Source organism: Empidonax traillii, unplaced genomic scaffold, assembly GCF_003031625.1.
Source record: "Empidonax traillii isolate 1590-97213 ecotype Southwest subspecies unplaced genomic scaffold, ASM303162v1 scaffold585:size537962, whole genome shotgun sequence".
Taxonomy (NCBI): Eukaryota; Metazoa; Chordata; class Aves; order Passeriformes; family Tyrannidae; genus Empidonax; species Empidonax traillii.
This window is the reverse complement of record NW_020955778.1, coordinates 252,186-277,762: the sequence shown is the minus strand read 5'-3', so window position 1 is coordinate 277,762 and position 25,577 is coordinate 252,186. Positions and strand designations below refer to the sequence as shown.

The following is a 25,577-nucleotide window of genomic DNA, read 5'->3' as shown; positions in this document are numbered from 1 at the left end:
AAGTAAAAAGAACTTCCCAAAAAGATGCTATGTGATTAACCAGGCAGTCTGGCAGCTAGACTGTTGCACTGAAAAGTTTTGCTTTTAAGAGGGCATTGTTTTGAAAAAAATTAGACTGTGTAAATTTTTGTGAATAATTAAGTGGCAAAACTTTTCTGGTACCAATCAAAGTATGTTCTTGAAGCTTTATAAAAACCACCAAACATTATGCAAGTTTTTATTTAATACTTTTTTCCAGTGGCTACAACTTAAACATTGCAGTGTTTTGCTAACTTTTGACAGTGTGAAAAAGTGAAGTTAGGAAACATTAGTTTGTTTCCTTTGCCCAAACAAAAAAGTGTCTGAGAGAAATAGCACAAATATTTTTAAAACTATTATTGTATTGAATCATTAATAATTATGAAGTCTTTTCTAATGTTTATTTAAATCTTAAAAGAAATTTTATATTAAAAATACAAGTCCAAAAGAAGTACCATTTCATAGATATTTTAATATACAAATATTTCCATAAATGTGATGACTGTGGTAATCTTCAGATAGACTGTATTGCTGGAAATATGTTGCAAGTGTAATCTGTTGAATTCATTATTTTATTTCCCAAATTAAGGATAGTTATATTAAATGCAATCAGGTTTTGTCACAGAAAAAGAGTCTAAAAAATCTACTGCCTCTTTAAAAATATTTTAGTCGTTTGCTGAATGTAATTTCTGGACAAAGTCTAAACTGGAACTTTTATGTATACTTTACTTGCAACTCCTTTGCTGTGGTGTATGCTACAATGGCCACAGTTCTAACTCATTCACTGCAGTGAATGCATATAAATAGCCATTTGGAGTTCACTATGTGATGGTAAGCATTAAAAAAGCCATGGAAAAATACCTTTATGAAATAAGACTAGGTGTAAGTGTTAACATTATTTACTTCCCTGGTTATTTCTTTTTTGTCATTTTTTGTTTCTTTATTTTAATATAAATCAAGCTGTAGATGCTGTATGTCTTTGCTTTGCTTATTGTGTTTTCTTCAAAACCTCATGCAGGTTGGGTTTCTTGTATTTTGTTTTAGCTGAAGTCAAAATCAAGAATGACTTTGTTCAGATGCTTGTATGTAACAATTTTAAATTACAAGTACTCACAATTTCTTTGTCTACACTCTTTATATAGGCATGCTTATTGTACTCTTAACATGGAAGACTTCTAATCAAATTTATCTAAAACTGTACTGTCAACAAACAAAAGCCATGAAGACAGAGCAGTTTGTAATGGCAGCTGCAGACATGTTGGGGGAAGATAAGTAAGATTTTCAGGAATCTTTAATGGCTTCAGGAAGAAGCTTTCCGGATTTAAAACAACACTACCACCCCAAAACCAGCACTTTTGATGTATTTGAAGGCAGTGCATAAAGATAAATTTATAAAGTTGACTCTTAGTTTTGAGACAAAGCAACACTTAAATGAGGATAGTTTCAGATTCTTCACCTACAGAGTTGTTAAGGATAAAGACTGTCGATTAATGCCTGTGAATGTCATCAGGGGTCTTCCCTGCTCTAGAAATTTAAGTTGATGATACTGGATTTTATGGATAAAATAAACCCTTTATGTATTGTGATGCATTTTTTTAATTATTCCATGAAACTGGATACGTAGCTCATTGTTGCTTTGCATGGAGAGGATGAAGTGAAATAATTAAAGTTAATCATAAAGCCAAAACGTATTCAAACAAGTTATTTACGGTGGTGATAAACTGTTGGTATGAGGTCGAGTGCTCATTTCATTGCTTATTGTCACAAAAACATTTACATTTACCACAGCGCCTGCTGCATGTCACAAATGTAAATATTTTGTCCTTTAAAAATATGAGAGACTTACTATTAATAACCAGTTAACTGGCCATTTTTATTCAAATAAAAAATTTGTTTCCTAGTTTTAGTGGGATGTGAGAGGTGATGGATGTCTTTTAAAGCATCTAACATTATCATATCACTAGAAATGCAACTCAAATTTTACAGTAAAAAAACACTTAATATACTGTTTTATGAGTGAATAGAAGAATCTCTTTAACCACATGAAAAAAAAAACAGTTAAACATCATGAGGGATAATTAAAACTGTATTTTCACAATGACAACAGTATGGACTGTACTGGAATTCCTTCAGTTTTGTTTTTAAACATTCATCTTGGCTTGTATTTCTATAGCTTTTGGATTTGGGTGAAGGTACATGTATCAACACTGAACTGAAAAGATTTTTTGAGAGGGGAGAAAATATTTGCGAAGAGTCTAGGCTTGAGCTGTGAAACAATTGATGTCACTAAATTTCTGCTCACTCAACAAATTACATATTGGTTGTTTTTTAGAACCTTTTTCAAGAAATAGTGGCTTAATTAGATGGAGAGTTTTGAAATTTTTTTGTGTCTGCATAGAATTAAGAAAAAAACCCACTTCACTTTTTTTTTTTCCTAGAAGATTGGTAGGTATTGTGATTTTTGGTTCAGAAACTATTTATTAGGTCTTACATAAAGTCAGAACATATGTTTTATTATTACTTTTAGGCAAGTAGGAAATTGCTCAAGATCTATCCATGGTGAACAGTGGATAGGGATAAGTATTAAGAATAAAATCCTGGAATCCCAGGTTACTTGAAGCACACCTCTGTCATCTCCATCCTTTTGTTTAAAAGTCTATGCATTCATGGATTTCATGGTGGAAGGGAGGCTTCAGCGCAAGAAATAGATGCAGCTCTTTCTGGCTCAGAGCATGAGGGGAACAGTACATAAACATTGTGGAAGAAGTGAGAGCTTGGAGTCCATGCTTGAAGTGTACATACCTCATTGCTGAACAGAGGTCTATATTCTGCTCTTTTCCAGTTTTGGGGTGCACTGTTATATTTAGCGCTGAGGTCATAACCATCATGCCAGAGAACCAACCAATCCACTGGATTGCAGCTGATTTTACAGAGAATCAGTGTAAAACTGAAACTGTTTTCCCTCTTGGCATCACAAACTACCAGGAGGAAAAGGAACTGCTGCTTAGATCCTCTTTTCTTTTTTTTTCTTTTTTTTTTTTTTTTAAATTAAAGTATTGGAAAAATGAACGCCCTGCTTAAATCTACTGGTATCTGACGTGACTCTACAGGTCGGAAAGCCTTTAGTTGATGGAACTGCTTTCTAGATGAGTCTCACAGATCTTGAAAATTATTGAAAATCAATGAACAAACGACTTCCTAAACTCCATTTTCTCAGTATTTGAAATGTCTTCATGGAGATTTTTTTAATATTTTAAAACAAATATCCCCATTCTTTTTTACATTGAAATTAAACATTTTATAGGTTAATGGTGTGATCTTTGTAGAATTGAATTATGAGCTTACAAACGAGTCTGTGGGGAACAGAAATATAAATATACATTCAGCTAAATAGGAAAAAATCTTGCAACACATTGCACACACACTACAAAAATCTTTTTTTCAAAGATTTGCGTGCAAGTAACATTAATTAATAATTCTTCATGATCCTAAAAAAGTTTTGAGGTTTTTTTTTTTTTAATTATTATTCTACCCTTCCTAATATTGCTGTTGCACCTCAAAGCCTGAAATAAGTATCATTCAGTTGTTTACCATATTGTCTAGAGGGCTGTACAGCTTTAACTTAGGTTATTGACTATCATCAACAAGTGGGTTACAATCTTGTCAGAGAATTATTTATTGAAGTGTGCAATCTTGTATCTGAACACTAAGTTAACATGAGTCCTGGCTTGACTCTTTTGGGCTGCAGACATGTTCAGGATTATCTTCACCTCAAATTCCACTCATTGCTGCATAGCTGGCAATCTCCAAAAGACTTCAACTATCTGAATTAACCTCACACTGTTACTAATTGTGCAAACCCAGCATGTAACAATTGGGGGACTTCAAAATGGTTCTTTCCCTCTAAAAACGGTTCCATCCCTTCAACCTGCACAATGGCAATTAGTCTGTGCCTCAGTTGCTTCTGCCCAACTGTGAACACAGCCCAGTGATGTCTGCAATGAAGTAGCTGAGGCAAACATCATTTCTAATGAACCTTCCATGGTGAGTGGCAACCACTATTACCAAAAATCAAATAAATGGCTGATGACGTCTTAAATATCAAACCATTAATTTTGCTGAAGCTACTCTACTGTTGTCCACTACCTTTGGGCTTGTTTTTTATCTTGCATTTAGGGCATAGAGTATCTGATCTGAAGCTTTATGAAGTGCTTTTAATTGGTCATAAGTCAGCTGTCCAAAGAGATTGTTCACTTGGATCACAGTGAAAGTATAAAGACTTTTTTAGTGTCTGAACAGATGAAACACATTCACTCCTACATGATAGTTAATTTTTTGTCGAAATCATTCACAGAAGGGTGCAAACTAGTTTTGTTATCTGTGGTGAAGCTGGAGTTTGAGGGGAGAAGTTCACGTTGCTTAAAATTTCAGCAGAAACTGCATGACTTTCTCACAGATCATTTGGGAAGGTGAGTTTACAATGGACATTATTTGGCACTAATGACAGAATTAATTTGTGCCTTGGTGTGGTTTTTAAAATGTTTCTTCTTGCCTGTATGAGTTTTCTCTGTAACATAGTGTTGCCCTGTGATAGCCCTTGTTCCACTTTCTCCTGCCTTGTGACTTTTTTGGGGTGAGCAAGTGCCCTTCCTCACCCAATCTTTCATCTTCTGTTAGAATCTAAACTATAAAGTAGCTTTCTACCCTTCTTAGCATCCCACTTCTTGAAACTCACTTCTGTCACATTGTTAGTCTACCTGTCTCCATCTCTTTCTTGTATTAGAAAAAGATTCTTCACCCAGAGGGTGGTTGGGCACTGGAACAGGCTCCCCAGGGAAGTGGTCACAGCACAAAGCCTGACAGAATTCAATAAGAGTTTGGACAATGCTTTCAGGCACACGGTGATATTCTTGGGGCTATCCTGTGCAGGGCTAGGAGCTGGACTTGATCCTTGTGGGTGCCTTCCAACTGAGGATATTCAATGATTCCTCAGGTTTCTCATAATAAAGTCCAGAGATGAAATTTTTCTAGTGAAAGGCAGTTGAGAACTGGACAGCTGCTTTTCCTGAGCAGTTGACCAGGAAGCCAACCCCTAATTGGTACCTGTTGGGAAGACTTAAGCTTCCCATCAGAATGGAAATCCCTGCTACCTGTGCTTATAGAAATGATAATAAAACTTTTCATGTTGTGTCAATTTACTTGGAAATTTTTTTGTTGCACCCAAAGGATTGGAAAGGAGCATCTGCTCTCCCCTTAACCTTTGGCTATTCTAATAGAAAAAATCCGTCTCCAGTTTTGCTAATGATCACAGCCAGGTAAACATTAAAGTTGCAGAATGCTGTGAAAGCTGTCCCTTGCTACAGAGGTTTTATATCCACTATGATTGATTTTTTTTTCTTAAATATAGTTGTTAGCTACAATTGGTTGCATGCAGAAAACTGAAAATGTCAGTAAGTTGTAAACTCTGACATTGCTGGTCTGAAAAGTCTGAAACCACTCATCATCTTTCATCTTGCAAAGAGAAGTTCTAGTGGTTGCTATGTCTGCGATTACAGGATTTCTCATTTTTTCTAGTATTTTGCAGTGAAGGAAAAATGGTGCCCAGGCACCTGTCACATCATCTTATTTTTCTGTCTTCTAGTAGCCCACTTTGTTTTTTCATCTTTCCCCATGGCAGGATTAAATTTAGTTAGAATGGGTGCATTTTTTCATAGCTTTCTAGGACCAAAGCAGAGACGCTATATTTGGTTAGGAAATTACAGTTGAAATTGACTTTTGTAGCCAGAGGAAACTGGAAAAATATCAGTATCAAAGGACTGATAAGAGGAGAAAGGCTAGCCAGAAAGTAAATTACAGCTTTGAATAATTGCTCTTTTTAAAAAATACTGAATAATAATCATTCATTACAATTACAAATTATTTTCAGCTGTGAACCACAATTGCTTGAATAAATTAATGTATTACAATTTATAGATTGTTTCTAAAAGCAGATTTAAAGTTTTGGATCCACATTACAACCTTCCTAGATAAAAGCAAAGTGAAATTAACCTGACTGTTGAATATTCCTATGCTACACATGGCTCTGTCTTTTGGCTCATGTACTAGTAGGACTGAAGATTGTTACTTCTGAAATATTGCTATAAAGATCAAAAGTCAGTATAAGAGTTCTAAACCAGTTTCAAAACCATCTGATGGACTTTAAAGAGCCAGAGAAGAAGGGATTTGAAGAGTACAAATGAAATAGCATAATAATCCTGTACTCTGCCTTACACTGCATTTGCACACACATGCACTGCTTTCCCCTGCCTCGCTCCTGGCCTCCAAAAAGAACTTTATCTGGTATATTGGCCAAATCACATAAGGCAAGTATCTTTTTGAGTCCTAAAGGGGAAGGCCTTTTTTTGCTCCATCAAAGCATATATCTGAGATTGAGAGTACTCTGAGGCATTTTTCTTTCAGAACTTCAGTCAACTTTAAGGCACAAGAGGAGCATTTGGACTTAGTAATATGCAATTCAAAAGTGCTATTTATGGGTTGAAATCCTTTCTTGAAAGATATCTGAGGCCTAGGTTCTTGACTCAAAGACAAAATGAGATCTAATATACTTGAGATGGAATTCAACCAGTCACAGATGTAAAATTATTATTATTATTATTATTATTATTATTATTATTATTATTATTATTATCAAGTTAATTCTTCATGTGAATGCACTTTATTCTTGAAAACTGGCCTGGAAAAACATTTTGTGGTCTAATTTTCATCTGTCATTTATGAGACAAAACTCATGACATGCTTAAGACGGAAAATTTGAGTTCACTTTCTTGAAAAGCAGGTTGTACGAAATGGGACTCTTTTTCTTCTTGTCCTTCAGCTCCAAGAAACACCTACTCAAACTTAGAAGGAAGAAAAAATGCATTTTGAGGTTGGACACCTTCTTTCCGGGGTTGGTAAGTTAACATACAGGAAGTATCACATTGTTTTTTAAATACTGTGGAGATTTAGGAATACTATTGCCTCTTAGCTACTGGAATGCATGTTTTATATTTCAGATGACTTAAAAAAATCTTTATTTGTTGGCAGACTCTGAACAAGTACTTAATGCAACTGTGCTTCTAGGAAATATGTAAAGGAAAGCTAAACTATATAGTTTATATAAAAGCTTGTATTCCAGACCTCAACAATAATTCAGAAAGAAGTGTGTTCTGAGTCAGAGAACAGATAATAATGCAACTCTTCAGGATTCAGAGATTAATGATAAATAAAAGGACCAGTTAACTTAATATCACCTTTTCCAGTGTTTTATTAATAATAATCCTGCTACAAACATGCATTAGAACTCACAGTGATGCTCAGCAGATGTCTTTTTGCTGGTCAGAAAAGAAACTGCTAACTCAATTTTTTTGGTTGTTTTTGTTTGGTTTGGGTTGGGGTTTTTTGCAATAATAGCAACATAAAAAATAAAACAGACACAAAGAGCACAGAAGAAAAATTGCATAGCAGGGAGGGAAGCAATTAACTTGAAAAATGTAGAACTGAAAATGAGAACATATTTTGGCCAAGTTTTCCACTTGGTAATTGTAATTAAAGGGAACTGCTTGTCTCATTGAAGCAATAAAACAAAATATTGTCTGCTTAGCGAATGACCTCTAACTTGCAAAAATATGCAGTTCTGAATGCAAATGAAATAACACTTTGGAAGAAACTAAATTTATTACAATTTCTACGTTTTGTGTACGTTCTTCTGCATTCTGAAGTCTTTGAATAACTTTTAAGTGCACTGAAAGGACATTTGTTCAGAATACTCCCTGTACCATCTTGTATACAATATATTGTAGCATAAAAGCCGCAATTCAAAAGCTGACTTTGCAGGGTAAGGTCAGGACAGGCTGCAGGTTTCTTCTTTTGTGTGGATCCAGTATTTTCACTTACCTATAGACAAGGTATTAAGAAACTGTTAACAAACATTTCTGCTCTAAAGCTGAAGAAGCAGCTGTAGGATTTCAAGCTGCTCTGCTCCTGGTTTATATTAATGCTTTTTTTTTAACCCAAGTTTTGGCAAAAGTAGTAGTAATGATTAGTAATACTTTCATAACGTGTAAAAATTGTAGGGAAGGATATTTTTTTGCACATTCCAACACACCAGGATCTAGCTTTGGAGCTAATGCAATGCGAGGAGCCCCAAGAACCTAGTGGAATTCCTTTTTCGGATTTAACTCCAGACTTTGACTAAAAGAGCTTAATTTTGATAGCAGCAAGCCTTGGCTTTGGGTACTTAAGAGGAACAACATGACCATACTGAAACATACATATTTGACTTAGATGAGTTTTTCCACGCAGAAAGATTGGACATAGCAAAGCAAAACCTTGCTTTTAAGCCTTGTTTTTTGCCTTCCCAGGCTGTTACATCCCAGAACCCTTTACTGTTCATGATTTTTTGCAGATCCCACAATATGTATTGACAGTATGAAGTATGTCCTCATAATTGTATAATGTGACCCCATGTCTGATTTCAATCATCCAACCTAACCTGTGCACTAGTGTGCCTAATAGTGCAGTCCTTTCACCACAAGAACCATTATTTAATTTCTTACTAGATGTCTTTTTTGAGTGTTTATTCTTAAATTCTGAGTTAGTGTAACTTAATACTAATCAGATTAATGTTATGACAGTCATATTTAATATATATTGCTGCATTTTTGTTATTTTTGCAAAAACTCTTTGTGTATAAAACTCCAGCATAGAATTGAGTTGGAACTTGAAAGAGCAATTGAATGTGACCGCTTGTTTGGAGCTGGAAAATAGTGCAGCAGAAAGTCTTTTGGCTAAAAACAGAACAAAATTTGATTACAGATAAGTTCACTTTATCCTCTCTTCAACTGTCAGGCTAGCAGTAGAGTAAGATATCAGCAGTAAGTATTGCTGGCAACAAGTTAGAATTCAGAAACTTACATTTCCAAAAATACTGCATTGAATTTCTCTCAGATATTTCAATATAAAAGTTGCATACTTTTGTCTTTTGAAGTTTTATTCCATTCTGTTATTGATTGGGTTTACATTTTGACATTGTATACATTTTCAGTTCTGAAGTTTGTAGACCTTACATGTTTATCATGAATTTAAAAAATTATTGAATATGCTGCATTATGTTACTTCTGAAGACTTAAATAGATGGAGTTTGTGGTTTTCAAATTTACATACCCACAAAATGAAATTACTATGTCTATGTTGAAATTACTCCTTATATTATCTTTAATATCTGCCTTGTCAGTGGTATCTAAATTGTGTTCTGTTTATGCAAAGAATGTTCATATAATGAACAGTCATGGTGCACATTATTAGTCTACATTCTGTAAGTCTAATAGTCTACACAGGTAATTCCAACTCCATTCTTAAATGTGATAAATTACTTGGTTGCTCAATAGAGAACAGTTCTGTACAGATAAGAGATGTCAGATAGAGTTGCATCAGAGTATGTTCTCTCTTCTGTTCTTTGATTCATTACTGGGTAAAATGAGTTGCCCTCAATTCTTTTTTTGGCCTGTACTAGCAATTCAAAATATTTTTATGGTCTCAGCTCAGTACATTACTCACAGGAAACTTTGGGAGCTTACCACTTGGGTTGTGGTAATATATTGGGGTGCAGAAGTGGGAATTATTTTTTCTTAGGGACCAATAGTTATCTGGAGAAATAATTTACATTCATAGATTGATTTTGAAGATTAGGACTTGTTTGAAATGATTGTATAAAATTTGGTCGATCTACTTTTTTCTACAAAATTAAAATGTTTATGTGTTTGTGTATATTTATGTAGCTACAAGTAATTCTTAGCTAAGGTTTTCAAAATCTCTTCTTACAGCTGTTTTTTGATAACGCTGTTCTGTTTAATTATGTATTCTCTGATGCTGCTAAAATTCATGTTCTGTGCTACCTTTGTGCATGTTGGAGGCCTTCATGGCCATTGCTGATGAGCTCCCTTCTTTCTGACTGGTATAATACTAATTCTTACAAACTTTTTTTATAGTCCGTATGGGGCAAACACTCCTGCTTTGTATATAAGCTATGGGTGGCATTGCAGAGGAAGGCAGGGGTGCTTTTTAAGGTGTTTCAGAGTTGCTAGTTTGAGGATTGCTGTACTCTTTGAGTATCCCTTGTGTGTTATATTACTTGGACAACTTCTATTTACTAGAAAATACTGAAGAGTGAAGGAATGTTTACTTAATCTGAACATAAAATACTGAAGTTATGCCAAAAGAAACCCACTATACTATAAAAATAAAGTCATGAAAATTATATTTTTCAATAAATATAGTCCTGTTTCTCAACATCTGAGCTAACCTTTGCCTTTCTTTTGGAAGAAACTGGAATTTTAAATTACAGGTTTTCTGTGCTGTAGGTAAGCTGCCTTTTTCTTTCCATCTGATCAGAAGGAGAGGGCAGAAGAAAAATACTGTCCTTTTTCCTGTGGCATCTCAGACTGGAAATCCTTTTTGTTTTTGCTAATGAAAGTTTACACTACTGTCTCCTGCTATATCAGATGCTTTGAAACAAGACATGGGGAAAATGGTTTCCTTCCTTGTCCTCAAAGTTTAATATTTCTAGTATATGTGTTAATTTGCACAGCCTCTTCTCCAGGTAATACTGTAATTATGATGTGGTTTAGTCTTTTTAGTGGAACAGTTTCTAATTGAAATTTTTTTTCAAAGGGGGATTTTTTTTTCACATTTTTGATATTTTCTTGTCTCTTTCGCATCTCTAGCCAACAAGGATACTGGTTATGACTGGTGTCTTCTAATTATTGAGCATTCTGACTCTTTATTCAGCACACGGTTTCAATTTGAATGTGGATAATCTTGTTATTGGTTGGTTACAAAATTTTTGGGCTGTGCACTTTATTTCATTCTATGTTCTGGCTAGAAATTCGTACACACATGTATGTGTCACTGCTATTTGCCCCGTGTATGTTTCTGTTGCTATGGTGCAGACTGAAGTAGTTTCTTTCATAGGTGAGCTCAGCAGGGCTTCAGAGCAATAAATTGAAATTTTAAACAAGTTTTGAATTTTTCTGAAGAAAATGGAAATAGTAGTTGTACGTAGTAAATGGTTCAGCCCAAGGCTTAGGTTTTCCCCATACATTTTAATTATTTCTATTAAAAAAATCATAATCTAAAACATAAGCTTAAAGTGTTTTCTTTCATACAAATAGTTGCAGAGTAAATATCAGTTGTAGGCTTTTTAGCCACTTAGTTTCAAAACATTTGAAGCAGCTGCCACTGCATATTTTGGGAGAGAGTTAATAATTTTCTGGCATGCTCTTATCATTCTCTTAAAGGTCTTACAGCGTAAAGAACATCCAACAAAAACACAATTCCATATTTTATGCTACACTTGCTTACAGTTTTTTAATTCTTTTTCAAAACTCAAGATATTTTTACTATCCACAAATCTATTTCAGGTTTAATGTACTTAAATCTTGACAGTTACATAGAAATAAGTGCTCAGAAACAGCATTTAGTGGCTACTCTTTCAGAAGTTTTATGTAAATGGTTGTCAATTGCTATTAACAAGTATATATGTCAAAAACATAAAATGGAATTAATACTTTTCTTGTACTTAAGGTGACTGGGTGCTGGTAATGCCAAGCTTATAAAATGAACTTTGTAAGTCGTGCAATTCAGGATCACTGTGGAGGAGGTACAGATCACATCTGCAGTGCAGATAGCAGGGGCAAACAGAGGCTGTGGTCTGCCTAAAAGAGGAGAACAAATCCTGGCAGAGCTGGGGAAAATTTAATTTTTTTTAAAGAGGTCATGATTTTTTTATTTCTCTTATGTTGCTTGTATATTGACTTTTCCCCCTAGCCAATTACTATTTCATTAAATTAAAATGTCTGGTGATAACAATTGCTTTTCTTCAGAACCTTTTTGTTGAGACTGTTCTTTTGGCTGACTACAGTTGTAGGCATACATCAGCTTTTAAATGGGTGAAAGGAAAGGGAGTGCTTCTGAAAGAACTAAAGGACAGAAAATAGTCCTCCAAAATACAACCCAGTGGTCAAAAGCCAGTTTTACTACCTCGTAGCTACAGCCTCAAAAGTGGTTCATTATAATTTACATTTTAAGATGCATGAGTTCAGTGGTTTCATGGCATTGGGTTTTGAGATAATATTAAATGCTGCTTCCTGATTCACAGCCAGCAGCTACCTATTTTTCTGATTTACAAATGCAATGAAATTTTGCTGTAAATTTTCATCCATCAGTTTTTGCAGTTGACTCAAGTATAAACTGGTGAGTTTTCTAAGACATCTTAGATTTAAGTCTTGTACAAGAATTTTTCCTCTCATTATAAGGAATTTTGTGTAGACATGGGAAAGAACTAAGAAAAGGTAGAGCATGGAAATACATACCATGAGCTTACAGTCTGAGCAGGACCAGCCACTGTGGATTGCAATGTTGAGAAAACATTCACTTGTAGGCTATGTCAACTTAAAGCTCACAAAATGTAAAGGGAATAGTAAATATTCTAGTAACAATCAAAGCCATATAGCCAAGGACAGAATTCACACTAGAGTGGTCAGTTGTTTGATTTTTTTTTAAGTATCTCAACATACAGTATCACCTTTTGACTTGTGTGAAATCAGTTTGCTACACTGTTTTTACTATTAATTTATTTGTTTTAAACTTCTTGAAGAATAGATTGCTCCAATCTCTATGAAGAAATTTTTGCAGTTTTGTTGGAATTCTGCTGAGTAGGGTTTTTTTTTAGCTGGGATATTTTGGGATTTTGTAACAGATCTCCTTTCTGTGGAGTTAAATGTAGTGAGAATGAGGTAACCCCAGAGGCTTCTGGAGACGCTCTGAGTGCGCTTACGCTCTGAGTGTCAGTGATTAACTTAAATGTTTTACCTGAAAGGATCGCCAGTGTGATAGATGTGACTGTGTTCAGGGTTGTGCTTAATTGCTTTAACTTGTGTCAAATGCCCTGGATGTTTCAAAGTCAGTGGAGGAAACAGAGAGGCCACCAGAACTAGGCTTTCATTTACGGATCTTTAATGATCATTTATAGTTGTAAAAATAATCATTAATAAGAGCAATAAATTGTTCTCGTGCAACAGCTTTTCTTTAGTGATACCAAGATCTTCCTGTTTTCACGGTGATGTGTTTATGTGCTTCAGCATAGCTATGTAGAGACCTCAAATTAGTATTCTGGAATTTATATTTAATTTTAATTGTATTTAAGGATAAGTGAATTTTTAATTGAAACATTTGGTCAAATGTATAGGTAGCAAGTCAGACAGAACTTTAGGATTTCTCTCTAAATTTAGATGCAACATTTTATTCAGATGCTGAAAATCTCATGCTTCCTAATGAAAACCTATTAAGGGTGCTGTGTCTAAATGTTTACATTTCTTGGTAATACTTTTTTGATAGTACTACAAAAGCAACGAAGAATTAGGTGCTGTTGTTCTGGGCATTGTACATAAACAACATATTAGATAATTCTGCACTCAAAAGCTTTTATTTAAACAGGCGAGATAGATATGAGGGGCAAAAGGGCTTTGAAGTGCAAGTAGATATGACTGTGTGATAACAGGAAAGGGTCTGTTTGGACTCTGTTGAGAGACTAATGAATTCAGGGCTACCAAGTGTGTAGAGGCTTAGTAGTGAGAAAAGGACAAGAAATTATTAGTGAGGAGAGATATGAGTTTGAGTTAATTTGTGTTACGCTTTTATAATTCTGTAAATCCACTCAATGTTTTTTGGGGTCCTTTTTTCCCTTTTCTTCTTTTTAGGAAGTAATACAGTAATTCAGGTAATGAAAACAACTTGGAGACTTTTGTTCTCAAATGATGTATGGGAAACAAGAAGTCATGTAGTTGCTGGGGATCTTCATTGCACCTTGAATGTTATGCTGAGAATTGCTTATGAGTGTTGGATTGTTTCTTATGAATAAGTAAGAAATGCTTTTTAATTTTACTACACAATAAATTAAACTTATTTTGTATGGCTGAAACCATTGAGTCTATGTTACATGCAATAAAGCAATGTTCAGATATTCAGGCTTACCTAGAATTAATTCAATTAGATGAAATTTTTCTGTATGAAGCTCTGTTACTGTGAGTTACAGTCTTTCAGTGCTTAATCTACCAAATTATTTCTGTATTGTACCTCATTATGTATTTTAGGAAGGCCTGAACTTTTATCTCCTAGATGAGAAACTCATGTCCTATGCATTATTTTTGGACAGATTAAAGGCTAAATAAACCATTTCTGCTCCACATTAGCCAAGTCACATTATTCAGATTGAATTTTTTATATCCTGATTTAATGTATTTCTGTTCTGTTCTAAAACTTGCATCTTGTTCAGCATTTGGAAAAAATGAAGAGGAATTGTTAGATTCTTTGCTGAAAGTAGAAAAAATATAGGACTATATTATATATACACACATATAGAGAGAGAGAGACACTGGGTGGGGACCTTACCTGTCAGCCCAGGGTTACTCTGTCTCAATTGCTTACTGTGATAGTGGAACTATTCCTGGAACTATGAAACATAGCTGTTGGAATTTATATGGAAATAGCTCTTCATCTTATACAGGAAAGATTTGTTAAATAACTTTCAATTTCTCGGTTTCCTTTTTCTTATAAATACTTGTAAATATAATTACTGGGCTGAAAATGTACTCATGTTGCCTTTTTATTTCTGAGATGTCTGACACTTAGCAGTGTGAAGCTTGTCCTGTGTAAGATATATATAGATATAGATATAGATATATGAAGTTGTTGGGGTATCCTTCAGGGTTTTCATAAAGTTTTGGTGATTCATTTTCCTTGGAATAGAGGGTTTGCATCTTTGGTCACCTTAAGGGTTCAGTAATGTGCCTTTGTGGCAAAAAAAAAAGACTAATAGCTGCATTGAGCTTGTCTGCATTAAGAGGAACACATTTTAGCAGAGAGTCTGGAAAAGAAAAACTCCAGAGGTCCTTTCCAGCCTCAACTACTATATGATTCTTTGCATCTATGTATTAAATACACTGAAGTATCTGTCCCACACTTGGCTTTGTATGGAGCATTTAACAAGTCAAACATAATTCTATAAGCTAAGTTTTCATAAGAGGGTAGTCAAACATGAAAGCTGCATTTTATCTTAAAAAAAAACGTCAAACAACTCCTAAGACAGTAAGATGTAACCAGTACTGTCCATAAGGCAGTATTTGGATAATCAGTATTCTGACAATTGCTGTCCTGAAATTTCACTGCCCATTGTATACTCTGAAATTCTGTGAACAAATTCATGGTGAAGCCATCTACCCATGCTTTTCATAGAATATACTGAGCAGTAGTAATGCTAAATTTTGTCTTTCTATCTTATGGTCTACCTTGCAGACTTATTCCCTCAAGTAATTAAGTAATCTCTTTCACTGAAATAAATTAGTGCTTTGAATTTATTAAAAAAATTATGTCTTAACCTGGTTAAATCAATGAATCTTATAATGTAAGAGCTTTTTTGTCTTATTTCTAATTGTGTCACTGGCTTAATTTTGCCATCTTTTGACCCAAATTGGTTAACTGAAAACTAGAGAAGAGAAAGCTGAAGCCGTCATGAGGAATTCAGTAGCAAATTAGTTAGGAGAACTTCATTTAAGCAAAATAATCTTCTCCTTTTATTGATGCTACATTATTGAATCGCTTAAATGTAATCAACGCTATCAAAAGTACTTTCATTGGTAAAATAGTTCAAATTGGATAATTAAAATAATCAAGCAATCTGGAGAAATTAGTTACACTTTTTAAACAAGGTATTACTTTTGACCCATGATGATTGTCTTTTGTAAGATGTCTCTCAGTGTTTTGGGAAGTTATTTACCTGTGCCTTTTGACTTGTAACATGGAGATAATTTAGGCTGATATATTTTTTTTCTTCTGAGAAAAACTTAAAATTGTATTTTTAAAGATGGATTTTGGAGAAATACCAAATTTACCATCAGACATTTAATCTTCAGAGCCTTAATTTATATATTCCAAGATGAATTATTTGAGTACAAATACCATATGATCATTCAGTGTGCTGTCTGGATGGGGTAAGAGACCATAAATAATGACTACTCAAACACTGTGTTTTCAGATCCTTGAGAACTTGATGTCTGGCATATCCTCCCCTGTATGGTAAGAGAACATAGCTGATATGGATGTGCAGAGGAAAACCGCACCAAGGCTAAACTTTTAGCTGTATAACCTGCAGAACACTTGTTGGAGCTCCATGCCGTATAGGTTACCTGCTACTGAATTAGTTGAAATAGCCCATACTTGAGGATCAAGTAACAGATTGATCAACTTGATTCTAGAGTCCAAAGCCAAAGGAAAACATTCTTTAAGGTTGTAAGAACTCCACAGAAAAACTATGCTTTTCTCACTCTCTTCTTCCCTCCTGTGTTCTCCTGACGTGGGTCCGCCATGATCAGGAAGACTGTATTCTATTAGAATCTGATATATTCTTAATATCTCAATGTTATCAGCTGTATTTTCCTAACTTCTGATGCTCCTATATCCAGCATTCCTACTTGATCCATACAGTACTGCTTTATCATTACAAGTTAAATCTTCTGTAACTGCACATTTGAAAACTTCTAGATAGCTCTTTTTTCTCAGTAGAAAAATGTTTATATTCTGAAGTATTTAAACTAAGAATAATATTGCAAATCATAACTTCTTTTTGTCCTACATGAATTTCAAGCATTTTTTTAGTGTTGCTGTGAAAGTATACTGGCTGAAAATTTGTCAAAGGCAGAAGCAAAGTTTCAGTAATTTGCAATAGAAAGCTCTTGTCTTTGTTTTCATGAAAACTGAATGTTTTAGTGAATGTTGACCTAATTATTTACTCCAGGACCTGTTCATGAACTCAGTATCCAATTTTCTTTTTATCTAGGAACGTAGATACCATGCCTTTGTACTCAATTCCAGAACCATGATAGACAAGCATTAATCCATCTTTTGTTAAGACAAGCACAATTCATTTCTAAACAAAATTCTGTAAATACTACAAGGATTGATAGATCTGTTGCTGTAGAATTGGCCTGCAAAATGGAAAAGGATTACTTAATCATAACCAATCTTTTTGGTTTATGTTTTAATCTCTTTGGGTCATTGTCCAGCTACTTTTGGTACAAACATAATTTTGATACTATAAGGACACGATGTACACGTTACACAGCGTGGTACATCTGTTCCTGCTGAAGATTATTTATGAAGAATTTATTTTCATGTAGCACGTCTCTACGAATTGTATTAGAAGTTACAATTTTCTTGGTTCAGTTAAAGTTGTTTTATACTTGAATTAAAAGAGAAATGGCTTGGATTAACAACTTTTTTTATTTTCAATAAATATATACAACTATAAGTATAAAGCTCACAGACTTCAATATTCTTACTTTAAATTACTAAAAGTAATTGTAAAAAATATACACAGGTACCACTTTAAAATTTATAATTTACAATCCTAAGTTTCATGCTGTGCGTTTTTAAGAAGTTACTATACTTAGCTGAACTCAGCAATGCGTTATTGAGTTTTGACTATTTGTTAAATGTCATTGATTTATTTTTATTTTTATACCGTGCTTAACTCTTATTTTTATGTTTAGTATGGTATAATGACTGTAGGAATTATTTTCTCTTTTTGTATATGTCTTGCATTTTCAAATACTTGGTTGTACATCTTCTAAAAGAAAACATAATATTTTTTGGAATTTTGTAATCAAATTCAACAATAAGTTTGAAGATATGCTGCTTTTTATTACCAGCAACAAATCACTGTTCACTTGCAGTCGCCTACAAAATTGGATACCTCCCCTCACAAGTCAAACACGACTTGTCATATCACACAAAGCACCAACTTTTGTAGCAGTTCACATTAAAGGTTGCTGGTTTCCCTGAAAGTTGTGAGGCATAAGCTGCTTTTGACTGAAAATTGTAGAACTTAATTTAGAAAATAATTTTTTTATTGGAAATTTTTGAAATTTTACTTCGTGTAGTGATAGATTTGAGGCAAGAGAGCCCCTTATAGAAACTTATTTTCCTATATACAGTTAGACCATTTTATAAGGTTTACATTGCTAGTTTATAATCACTCTTTTCAGCTTAAAATTTTTCATTAGTGAGCTTTATCATTGTAGAGGATAACTTTACCGTGGTCAATATCTGTAATGCCAGTTTTTATCCAAGTGGAAAAGCTCGCAGAGTGCTCCCAAATTTTATGCGTTAATGTTTTATAATTAAAATTAATAATATATGGATTTGTATGGCATCTTCAAAAAGAAAACAAACCAAACAACAGAGTTTTTCAGTTACTGTGAATCAAGCGTGGGAATAATTTCATGCACTGATGAAATTCAGCTTGTTCTAAGGTGAATAATGACAGTTTAATGGTGCCTGGCTGTGCTAACAGTAAGAAACAGACATCATCTATTTAAAATGGTTACAGAGCTATTTAGGGGAAATGTGACAGAGGTAGAATTAATCTAAAACAGTGATTTACTCTCTGATAAATTCCATATATCCCATTTTGGGGGTATATATATGCTTCTTGTTCCCTTAGTACTATCTGTTGCTCTAGGAGAGCAGGGTAGGTACTAGTAAGCAGCATTTCTTGCTTTGGCTTGTATTTAAGAAGTGCTTGATGGCAACTACTGGAAGCTTAAATATCTTTAAAAGGGAAAAGTTGTTGAATGGAATGAGTGGACAAAATTGGCAAAGAATTTACCAGTCTTTTACCTATATAAGAAGCTTTATGGCTCACCACTGATGAAACCAGTGAGGAAAATAATCTTGTCTTCCATCAGAATGTGCTTCTAAATTTAGACTATCTACAAATTAGTAGCAAAATGTCCTTTATATGACTCAAGGGCAGAACCAGTGTAGAAACTTCATTTTTTTTCATTTTCCCATTAAGACAATGCTTTTACCAGTTGAGGGATAGTACCTAAACATTGTCTGAGGGCTGTTAATACTATAGTCTACCAACTGCAAGTTATGGTAAATTGTTTTGAAGAATGGTTTAGAAAATCAGTGTGGAAAAAATGCTGGATGAAGTAGTTTTGGGAAAGTTTTACCGCCAAAAAATTAGTGTCTTTCAGAAATTAAAAATACCACCATTTTAAATAGGTTTTTTCTGCTAACTGTAATGGCGCTGATGGGAACAAAAGTCTGAAAGTGCTAGGATTGCTAATCTCCAAGGATCGTATTGATCCAGTGTTTCAGAGCTCAGTTGAACACAAAAGATTATGTATTTTCAAGAGAGTCAATATTCTGCACTCTTTTTTGTGCTCTAGAAAGGGGAGGGGGGACATTTACAGGGGAGGGGACCAAAGAAAATGAAATTTAAGTTTTTCTTCTTTGCAAGCTGATTTACATATGTAATGTGTATTCTATGCAATAGTTGCATAATCCTTGGCACCATTGTTTAACATCTTAGTGTATGATCTGGATAATGGGGAAAAGTGCACCCTCAGCAAGTTTGCAGATGTTAGAAAACTGTGGAGGAGTGTTTCACACACCAGATGGGTGTTCTTGTTCAGAGGGACCTTGAGAGGCTGGAGAAACAAGCCAACAGAAACCTCATGAAGTTCAATGATTAACTCAACCAAGAGAACAGAACTGATATTGTATAACTTCCCTTTTGGAATCTTTGTTCTAATTCTATGTATTGTGATGAAAATAAGTTGACTTTTCTAATATCCTCACAAGGTTTTAAATTTTAATGTAGCTATGCACAGAAATATGACTGGTATTTTAATGATTTGTTTCAGTTGTAAAATTTGTATCTTCTCTGATTGCGTGATTTTTCAACAACTGTTGCAACAGCACTGTCACTTCTAATTACACATTCAAAGAGTTTATTTTTTTAGAAACTATATGAGTTCTTCTTACTACCTATTTAATTCTAGGTTCTGTGGTCTTTGGAACTAGGCCATTGGATTTCAGAGGAACCATATGAGCTTTCATCCAGCTTTCCTGCAGCTCCTGTAAGTTTAATGGTCCTTTAAGCTTCTGAAACTTCTTTTGTTTATCTGGGAAATAACTGGCCCTCTAAACAGGTTTTGTGATCAAGAAAGCCTACTAGAAAAAATATTTTTTAAAGCAAGTACTGTAAGGAGTTACCTTCTCCTTTGCCCACTTCTTTTTGAAGTGTGTGCAAAAACTCTGGTATTCATGGAAAATGCAAAAAATTGATCCACCAATTAACATCTGAATAAGCCAAGATCTTCTTGAAGTATAAATATACTTTAATTTTATTTCTACCTGTGCTTGTATATAAAATGGAGAGGCATGCTATTGCCAGATGGAAGGATTTGCAGGTCACGGACTCAATTTTTTTGGTCCAGAAACTTCTTGGAAAATGGAAAATTACTGTGGCCTTCTAGAACTGCTAAGTAGGAAAAAATGAAGCATTTTTCCTGCCTCTAATGATCATTCTCAAATACTGAATCAGGAACAAATGCAAAAGTGTGCATGTGGGGGCATTGTGTACCTGTGCAGACCTGTGAGTATCTGCACTTCATATGTTCTAATTGATTAAACAGTAATTTTATTTTTTAAATAAATCAAGTAGAATTCTAGCTTGTTACTAGTCAATCATTCCAAGAAAGGTTTCCCCATTTCTCTTATATTGTACCAGCTAGTTAAATATATTACCATCTGCTATTTGTTTTTCAAAGTTTCATACAGACTTTGAAGAAAGAACAGTTAATGGAGTTTGAACTTTATTTTCACTGTTATTTTATTAAGTGTTAAGAGCTTATTTTTAAAATTCTTTTTAAATTTAAAATTTATGTAAAGTTGCATATTCAACATGAGGCCTTTACTTCATGATTATAAGTCATGTTTTCAAAGTGTAGGGAAACCGTAACAGTTATTCTGAAATAAGCTTGAAGAAATTAATCATCCATTATAATTTTCTAGTTTTTTCTAAAAGGACAAAGGTAATTTTTCTTTTTATGTAGCAAACACATTAGGAATGGTCAAATTTAATATGAAAAATAAATAAGAAGCATGTTCTTTTTTCCCCCTTATTTCTATGAAAAAATTACACTGTGTTTCAGACTGTTTTGAGTTTTCTGTGTCTTTTTCAGACTACCTTGTTTAATAACAAAGCATGCTATCAGTAACAATGTACATAGCATTCTTTGGAAGTGATTCCTCTCTGGGTTGTTTTTCAGATTCCATTTAGAGTTTGTATTCCTAAAGCAGAAGTAAAGAGGGTTTGAGAAATGGAGAGAATATAAAATTGAGGGAGGTTGTGATTCTGCTGAGAACCTGAATCACTTCTCTCTTGTAGAGGAACAAAGTTGGTGTCCAAGGCGATATTTCTATCACCATTCCAATCATTCCCTTCTTTAATCACTCTCTTACTGTAACAGGCATCCTACTTTTTTTTAAAGATATGATTATTATTTGAGCATGAATGGTGTTTATATTCCCTTTCTTTCCTTTTTTATATTCCCTTTCTTTTCTTGTTTGTTTCCTGCTCCATAAGAAGTATTTAGAGAAAATTGAAGTGCATTCTAGTTTTATACACTGTTTACTTGATTACAGGAAGGAATTAAAAGTAAGGGTTACCTTGCTGTTTTTTTAATTTTTGGTACCAAGCCCAAAGCTGTTGTTGAAGTGTTCTGTTTACTATTATTTCATTCCTTCTGAAATGTCCTCCTCTCACGTCACTTGGTATTTGCACTATGGTGATTGCCATGCAATCTTCTTTAGATAAAATGTCATTTAAAAACATATTCACTCTAAAATGTCACATTCATGTGGATAAACTCCTCCCAAAATGAAAAAGTCTCATTAAACAATTGATCTATTTAGTATCTACATCAGTATTTTTGATCACTTTCCCAGAATAGTCATCAGAAAGCCTTAAGCTTTATAAAGACTTGTTTTCAACAAGCAAAACTAGCCATGTAATATTAAATTATTTTTGTCATACAGTGTTTTCTTACCAAAATAAATAAAGTTAATGTCAACCAGAAGTTAGTACTATTTTCTTCTGCCAGGTTGAACGTTCATACTGTGCCAGATTCCATCATGGTTTTCAAGAAGCTTTTTCGGGAGTTGTTTGGTTGGTTTTGTTGGGTTTTTTTTAATTGCTCTAGAATATTGGCATGGATATGCTTAGTATCACAAATTGGGAGCATTTTCTTTAGTTGTCTAATTAAATGCAGCAAAGCAGGAAATGCAGTAATGTATACTCAGCATTCCTATTAGATTTCTCAGGATCGTAAAATATTTTAAATTAGCAGGGACCTCTGCATGTTGCCTAGTTCAACGCTCTGCTCCAAGGGACTCATCCAGTCCACCCTCATAGTAATGAGTGAATAAATTCAAAAGAAAATTTACATTCTCCAATTCCAACGTGCATTTGCTGTATCTTGTCCCTGTCTCTTGTCTCACTGCGGTGCACCTCTGAGAAGGGCCTGGCTTTGTCATCTCTGTGTCCTCCATCAGGCAGTTCTAGACAGCAGTAAGGTCTCTCCTTACCCTTTTCTCTCTAGGCCTCTCTTCATGTGTTGTATGCTTCTTGGTATGCATAGCTCCTTTGCTACCTGCTTTACTGTTTGCTCTCTAAGACATTTCTTAGGAATTCATGAAAGCAGTTTTATGACCTTTTTTTTTTTAGTTTGGGATAAAGTTTGCTATGAAAACCAATAAAATATTAACCAGTAATTTTAAGTACACTATTTTTCCAAGTCTTCAGACAAAGACTGTTAATTTACATTCTTTGGATTTCATGAAGTAATATTAGAAATATTTTTTTGTATCTGCTATACTTTAGTAGTGATGACACATTTTCAGTGAAGAATAGTGGTGGTGTGAGTGGTGGGGTTCTCTGACAGCAGCTTTAATGACTGTCAGTATAAAATGGAGAGTTTTCTTCCATCTTTCTCAAAATCGTTTACTGTTTTCAAGATAGAATCATGGAATCATCAAGGTTGACAGAGACCTGCAAGATCATCCAGTCCAACCATAAACTCAGCACTGCCACTGTAACCCCTAAACCACATCAGTCAGTTCCGTATCCAGATGCCTCTTAAACACATCCAGGCATGGTGATTCCATCACCTCCTCCCTGGGCAACCTATTCCAATGCCTGACTACCCTAACAGTGAAAATTTTTTCCTGGCCTCTAATCTGAATCCCCCGTCTCAGTTCAAGGCCATGTCCTCAATTTCTCTCACTGCAGGCACAGGAGGAGAGACCAACCCCCACCTGGCTGCAACCTCTGTTCAGGTGAGTTGTAGAGAGTGATGAGGTCCCCCCTGAGCCTCCTCTTCTCAAGACTAAACAAACCCAGCTCCCTCAGCTGTTCCTCATGAGACATGTTTTCTAGACCTTTCCTGAGTCTTGTTGCCCTTTTTGTTAAGCTTGCCAAACCTCTGGGCCTGAGTATTTTGTTTTGTCCTGGGCTATGTTCTTGCATTTTAACTAGTTCAGTCATCTGCTGGAAGTAAAGTTTTACAAAAATAGTACTTTAAGGCTGAGACTAAGCATGAGAAGTAAAAGCTAAGCTTAATTTTGAGAAAAATTTCCATAAAATTATTTTGTGTGATTTATGAAGAAATATCTTCTCAATCCAAACTGTAGTGTTTAGTACACAATCTTAAAGCATATAGTAGCAAAATGAGAAGGAGGAAAATAAAGCAAAGATCACCTAGTAAAGTAATTTATTCACATTGTGGCATACATTGAGGGCCTACCCACAGAGAATTTTTAGGGAGAATTCCTAACCTTACTGAAAAAAAAAAAAAAAAACACAACAGTGTGACCTTAGATTACTTTCAGATTTTTGTTTCCTGTTTTTAAAATGTTGTAATTTGTATCTTAAGTCATAAGCATAATTTTAATTGTATCAAAGAACATGCATACGTTTTTCAGTTAAGTTATTTTTACAAAACATATAGATATACTACAGCACCAGGTGATAAATGATTGTCATAGACAACCGGACATCTGGTGTTAATGCCGTTGTCTCAGTTTGTAGAATACTGGTCAATTATTTTACAGGTAAATAACAAGGGAAGAAAAAAGGTGCAATCTTCATAAAAATATAAAGAAATACATACTATATTGTAATTTATAGCGATTTTTGTAATTTAAAGAAACTGTAATAGTACAAACTGAAAGAAATGGTGATTTTTGTACATGGCATTTCCCCAAGAATAAATGCAAACTATTCAAATGCTATTTTTCCACTGTTAAATAACATAATACGGGCTATTGGAAATAATCCCCAAATAAGTGTAAGAATTGTTTAGGAGATTATGGAGGGAAAGAATGTATTTTCTGCCTACAGTGTTGAACTAATTACAGGAAAATATTTTTTTATGTACATAAAGGGCAAACATGACACAAAAAGATAAAGATAAATAGTTCTAGATCTAGCTAAATGTTTTATATTAATGTTTAAAGTACAGTGGTGAGGCAAAACGCGTATTCCTAAAACTATTTTAGTTTTTTTTTTTTTCACAGTTCCAGTTATTTACTAACACATACATAGCATAAATGATCGGTAAAACAGAGTCCTTGTCTGACAGTTTCTTGGATGTTCTTTTTATTCAGTCATTTGGCCAAATCACTATCAGATTGATGCTTTAGACTTTGTGTCTGGTTGAATAATATGAGCTTTAGCTGATCAAGGCTATTGCAATTCAGGAATTGTACTGAACTGACCCCTTCAGAAGACTAGTGCATGTTTTCTGGGCTTGAAAAATGCGACAAGTTGCAGATCTGTGTTTATATGCTTGGCAAAATAAGTCTTTGAAAACTATACAATTCACATAACTCAAAAACATTTAGAAATCTGCTGGTCGTATCATCATAGTTGTAGCTTTGAGAGAGTATCCCGAGCCCTTCCAATAGTACCACTTGATCCCATTAAACTTGTTGTTGTTCTGTCGTAATGGATAATACATTCCATTGAGGTTAGAAGGACCACAGGCATCAAACCACCATCCTACAAGACAGAAGACAAACATCAACAGAAGTACTTTTCAAAATAGTATATAAGGTCACTTTGTTGTCTGAAAATGAGAAAAAAATCTAAACCCTGTTTTTCATTCTTATGATTTGGAACTGTCAGTATAAAACACTTGCCTCAAACTCAGAAAAGAAGTGTATTTTATGTATCAACTACATATTCTTGAAGCTTATGTAATACATTGTACTTTAAAATTGAGAAGGGAAGGTGTTCAATCAAGCTTAACAACATCAAACATTGTTGACAGTCTGAGGGCAGAACATGAACTATAATGATATTGAGTTGTCTTTGATTTTATCTACTCTTTGGTAAATTCCTGTTCTTCAGAGATTTGAACTCATTTCTTAATTATTTCTAGAGGGTTAATTCGGTTCTCTGTGCAGATCAGCTCAAAACCTTCTGAAACTTGGTAAGAAGGAGGAGGAAAAAGCAGCCCTCATTGTGTATCCTTATAGTCCTGACCTGTTAGTGGGTCATAAGGAAAATTTATTTTTATTATAATTATTTTTATACTTCTGTTATGATGGTGATA

General features: G+C 34.2%; 2 protein-coding genes across 6 annotated transcripts in view; one reads left to right on the top strand and one right to left on the bottom strand.

Moving 5' to 3' along the window:
* MCPH1 (microcephalin 1) overlaps window positions 1-20,615 on the top strand; it is a 42,526-nt gene extending 21,911 nt beyond the window's left edge. Inside the window, exons 8-9 of one of the 3 annotated variants that reach the window (XM_027898236.1) lie at window positions 6,893-6,968; window positions 19,959-20,615. In XM_027898236.1, the coding sequence (XP_027754037.1) occupies window positions 6,893-6,942 (50 nt within the window). In that variant the 3' untranslated portion in view covers window positions 6,943-6,968; window positions 19,959-20,615. Of the gene's footprint in view, window positions 1-1,160; window positions 1,711-6,892; window positions 6,969-19,958 lie in introns of those variants that run through there. The other 2 variants (XM_027898235.1, XM_027898234.1) reach the window with 2 other exon arrangements.
* ANGPT2 (angiopoietin 2) overlaps window positions 17,820-25,577 on the bottom strand; it is a 47,048-nt gene continuing 39,290 nt past the window's right edge. For 2 of the 3 annotated variants that reach the window (XM_027898237.1, XM_027898238.1), the window contains one exon: window positions 23,302-25,021. In XM_027898237.1, the coding sequence (XP_027754038.1) occupies window positions 24,861-25,021 (161 nt within the window). In that variant the 3' untranslated portion in view covers window positions 23,302-24,860. Of the gene's footprint in view, window positions 17,834-23,301; window positions 25,022-25,577 lie in introns of those variants that run through there. The other variant, XR_003572818.1, reaches the window with a different exon arrangement.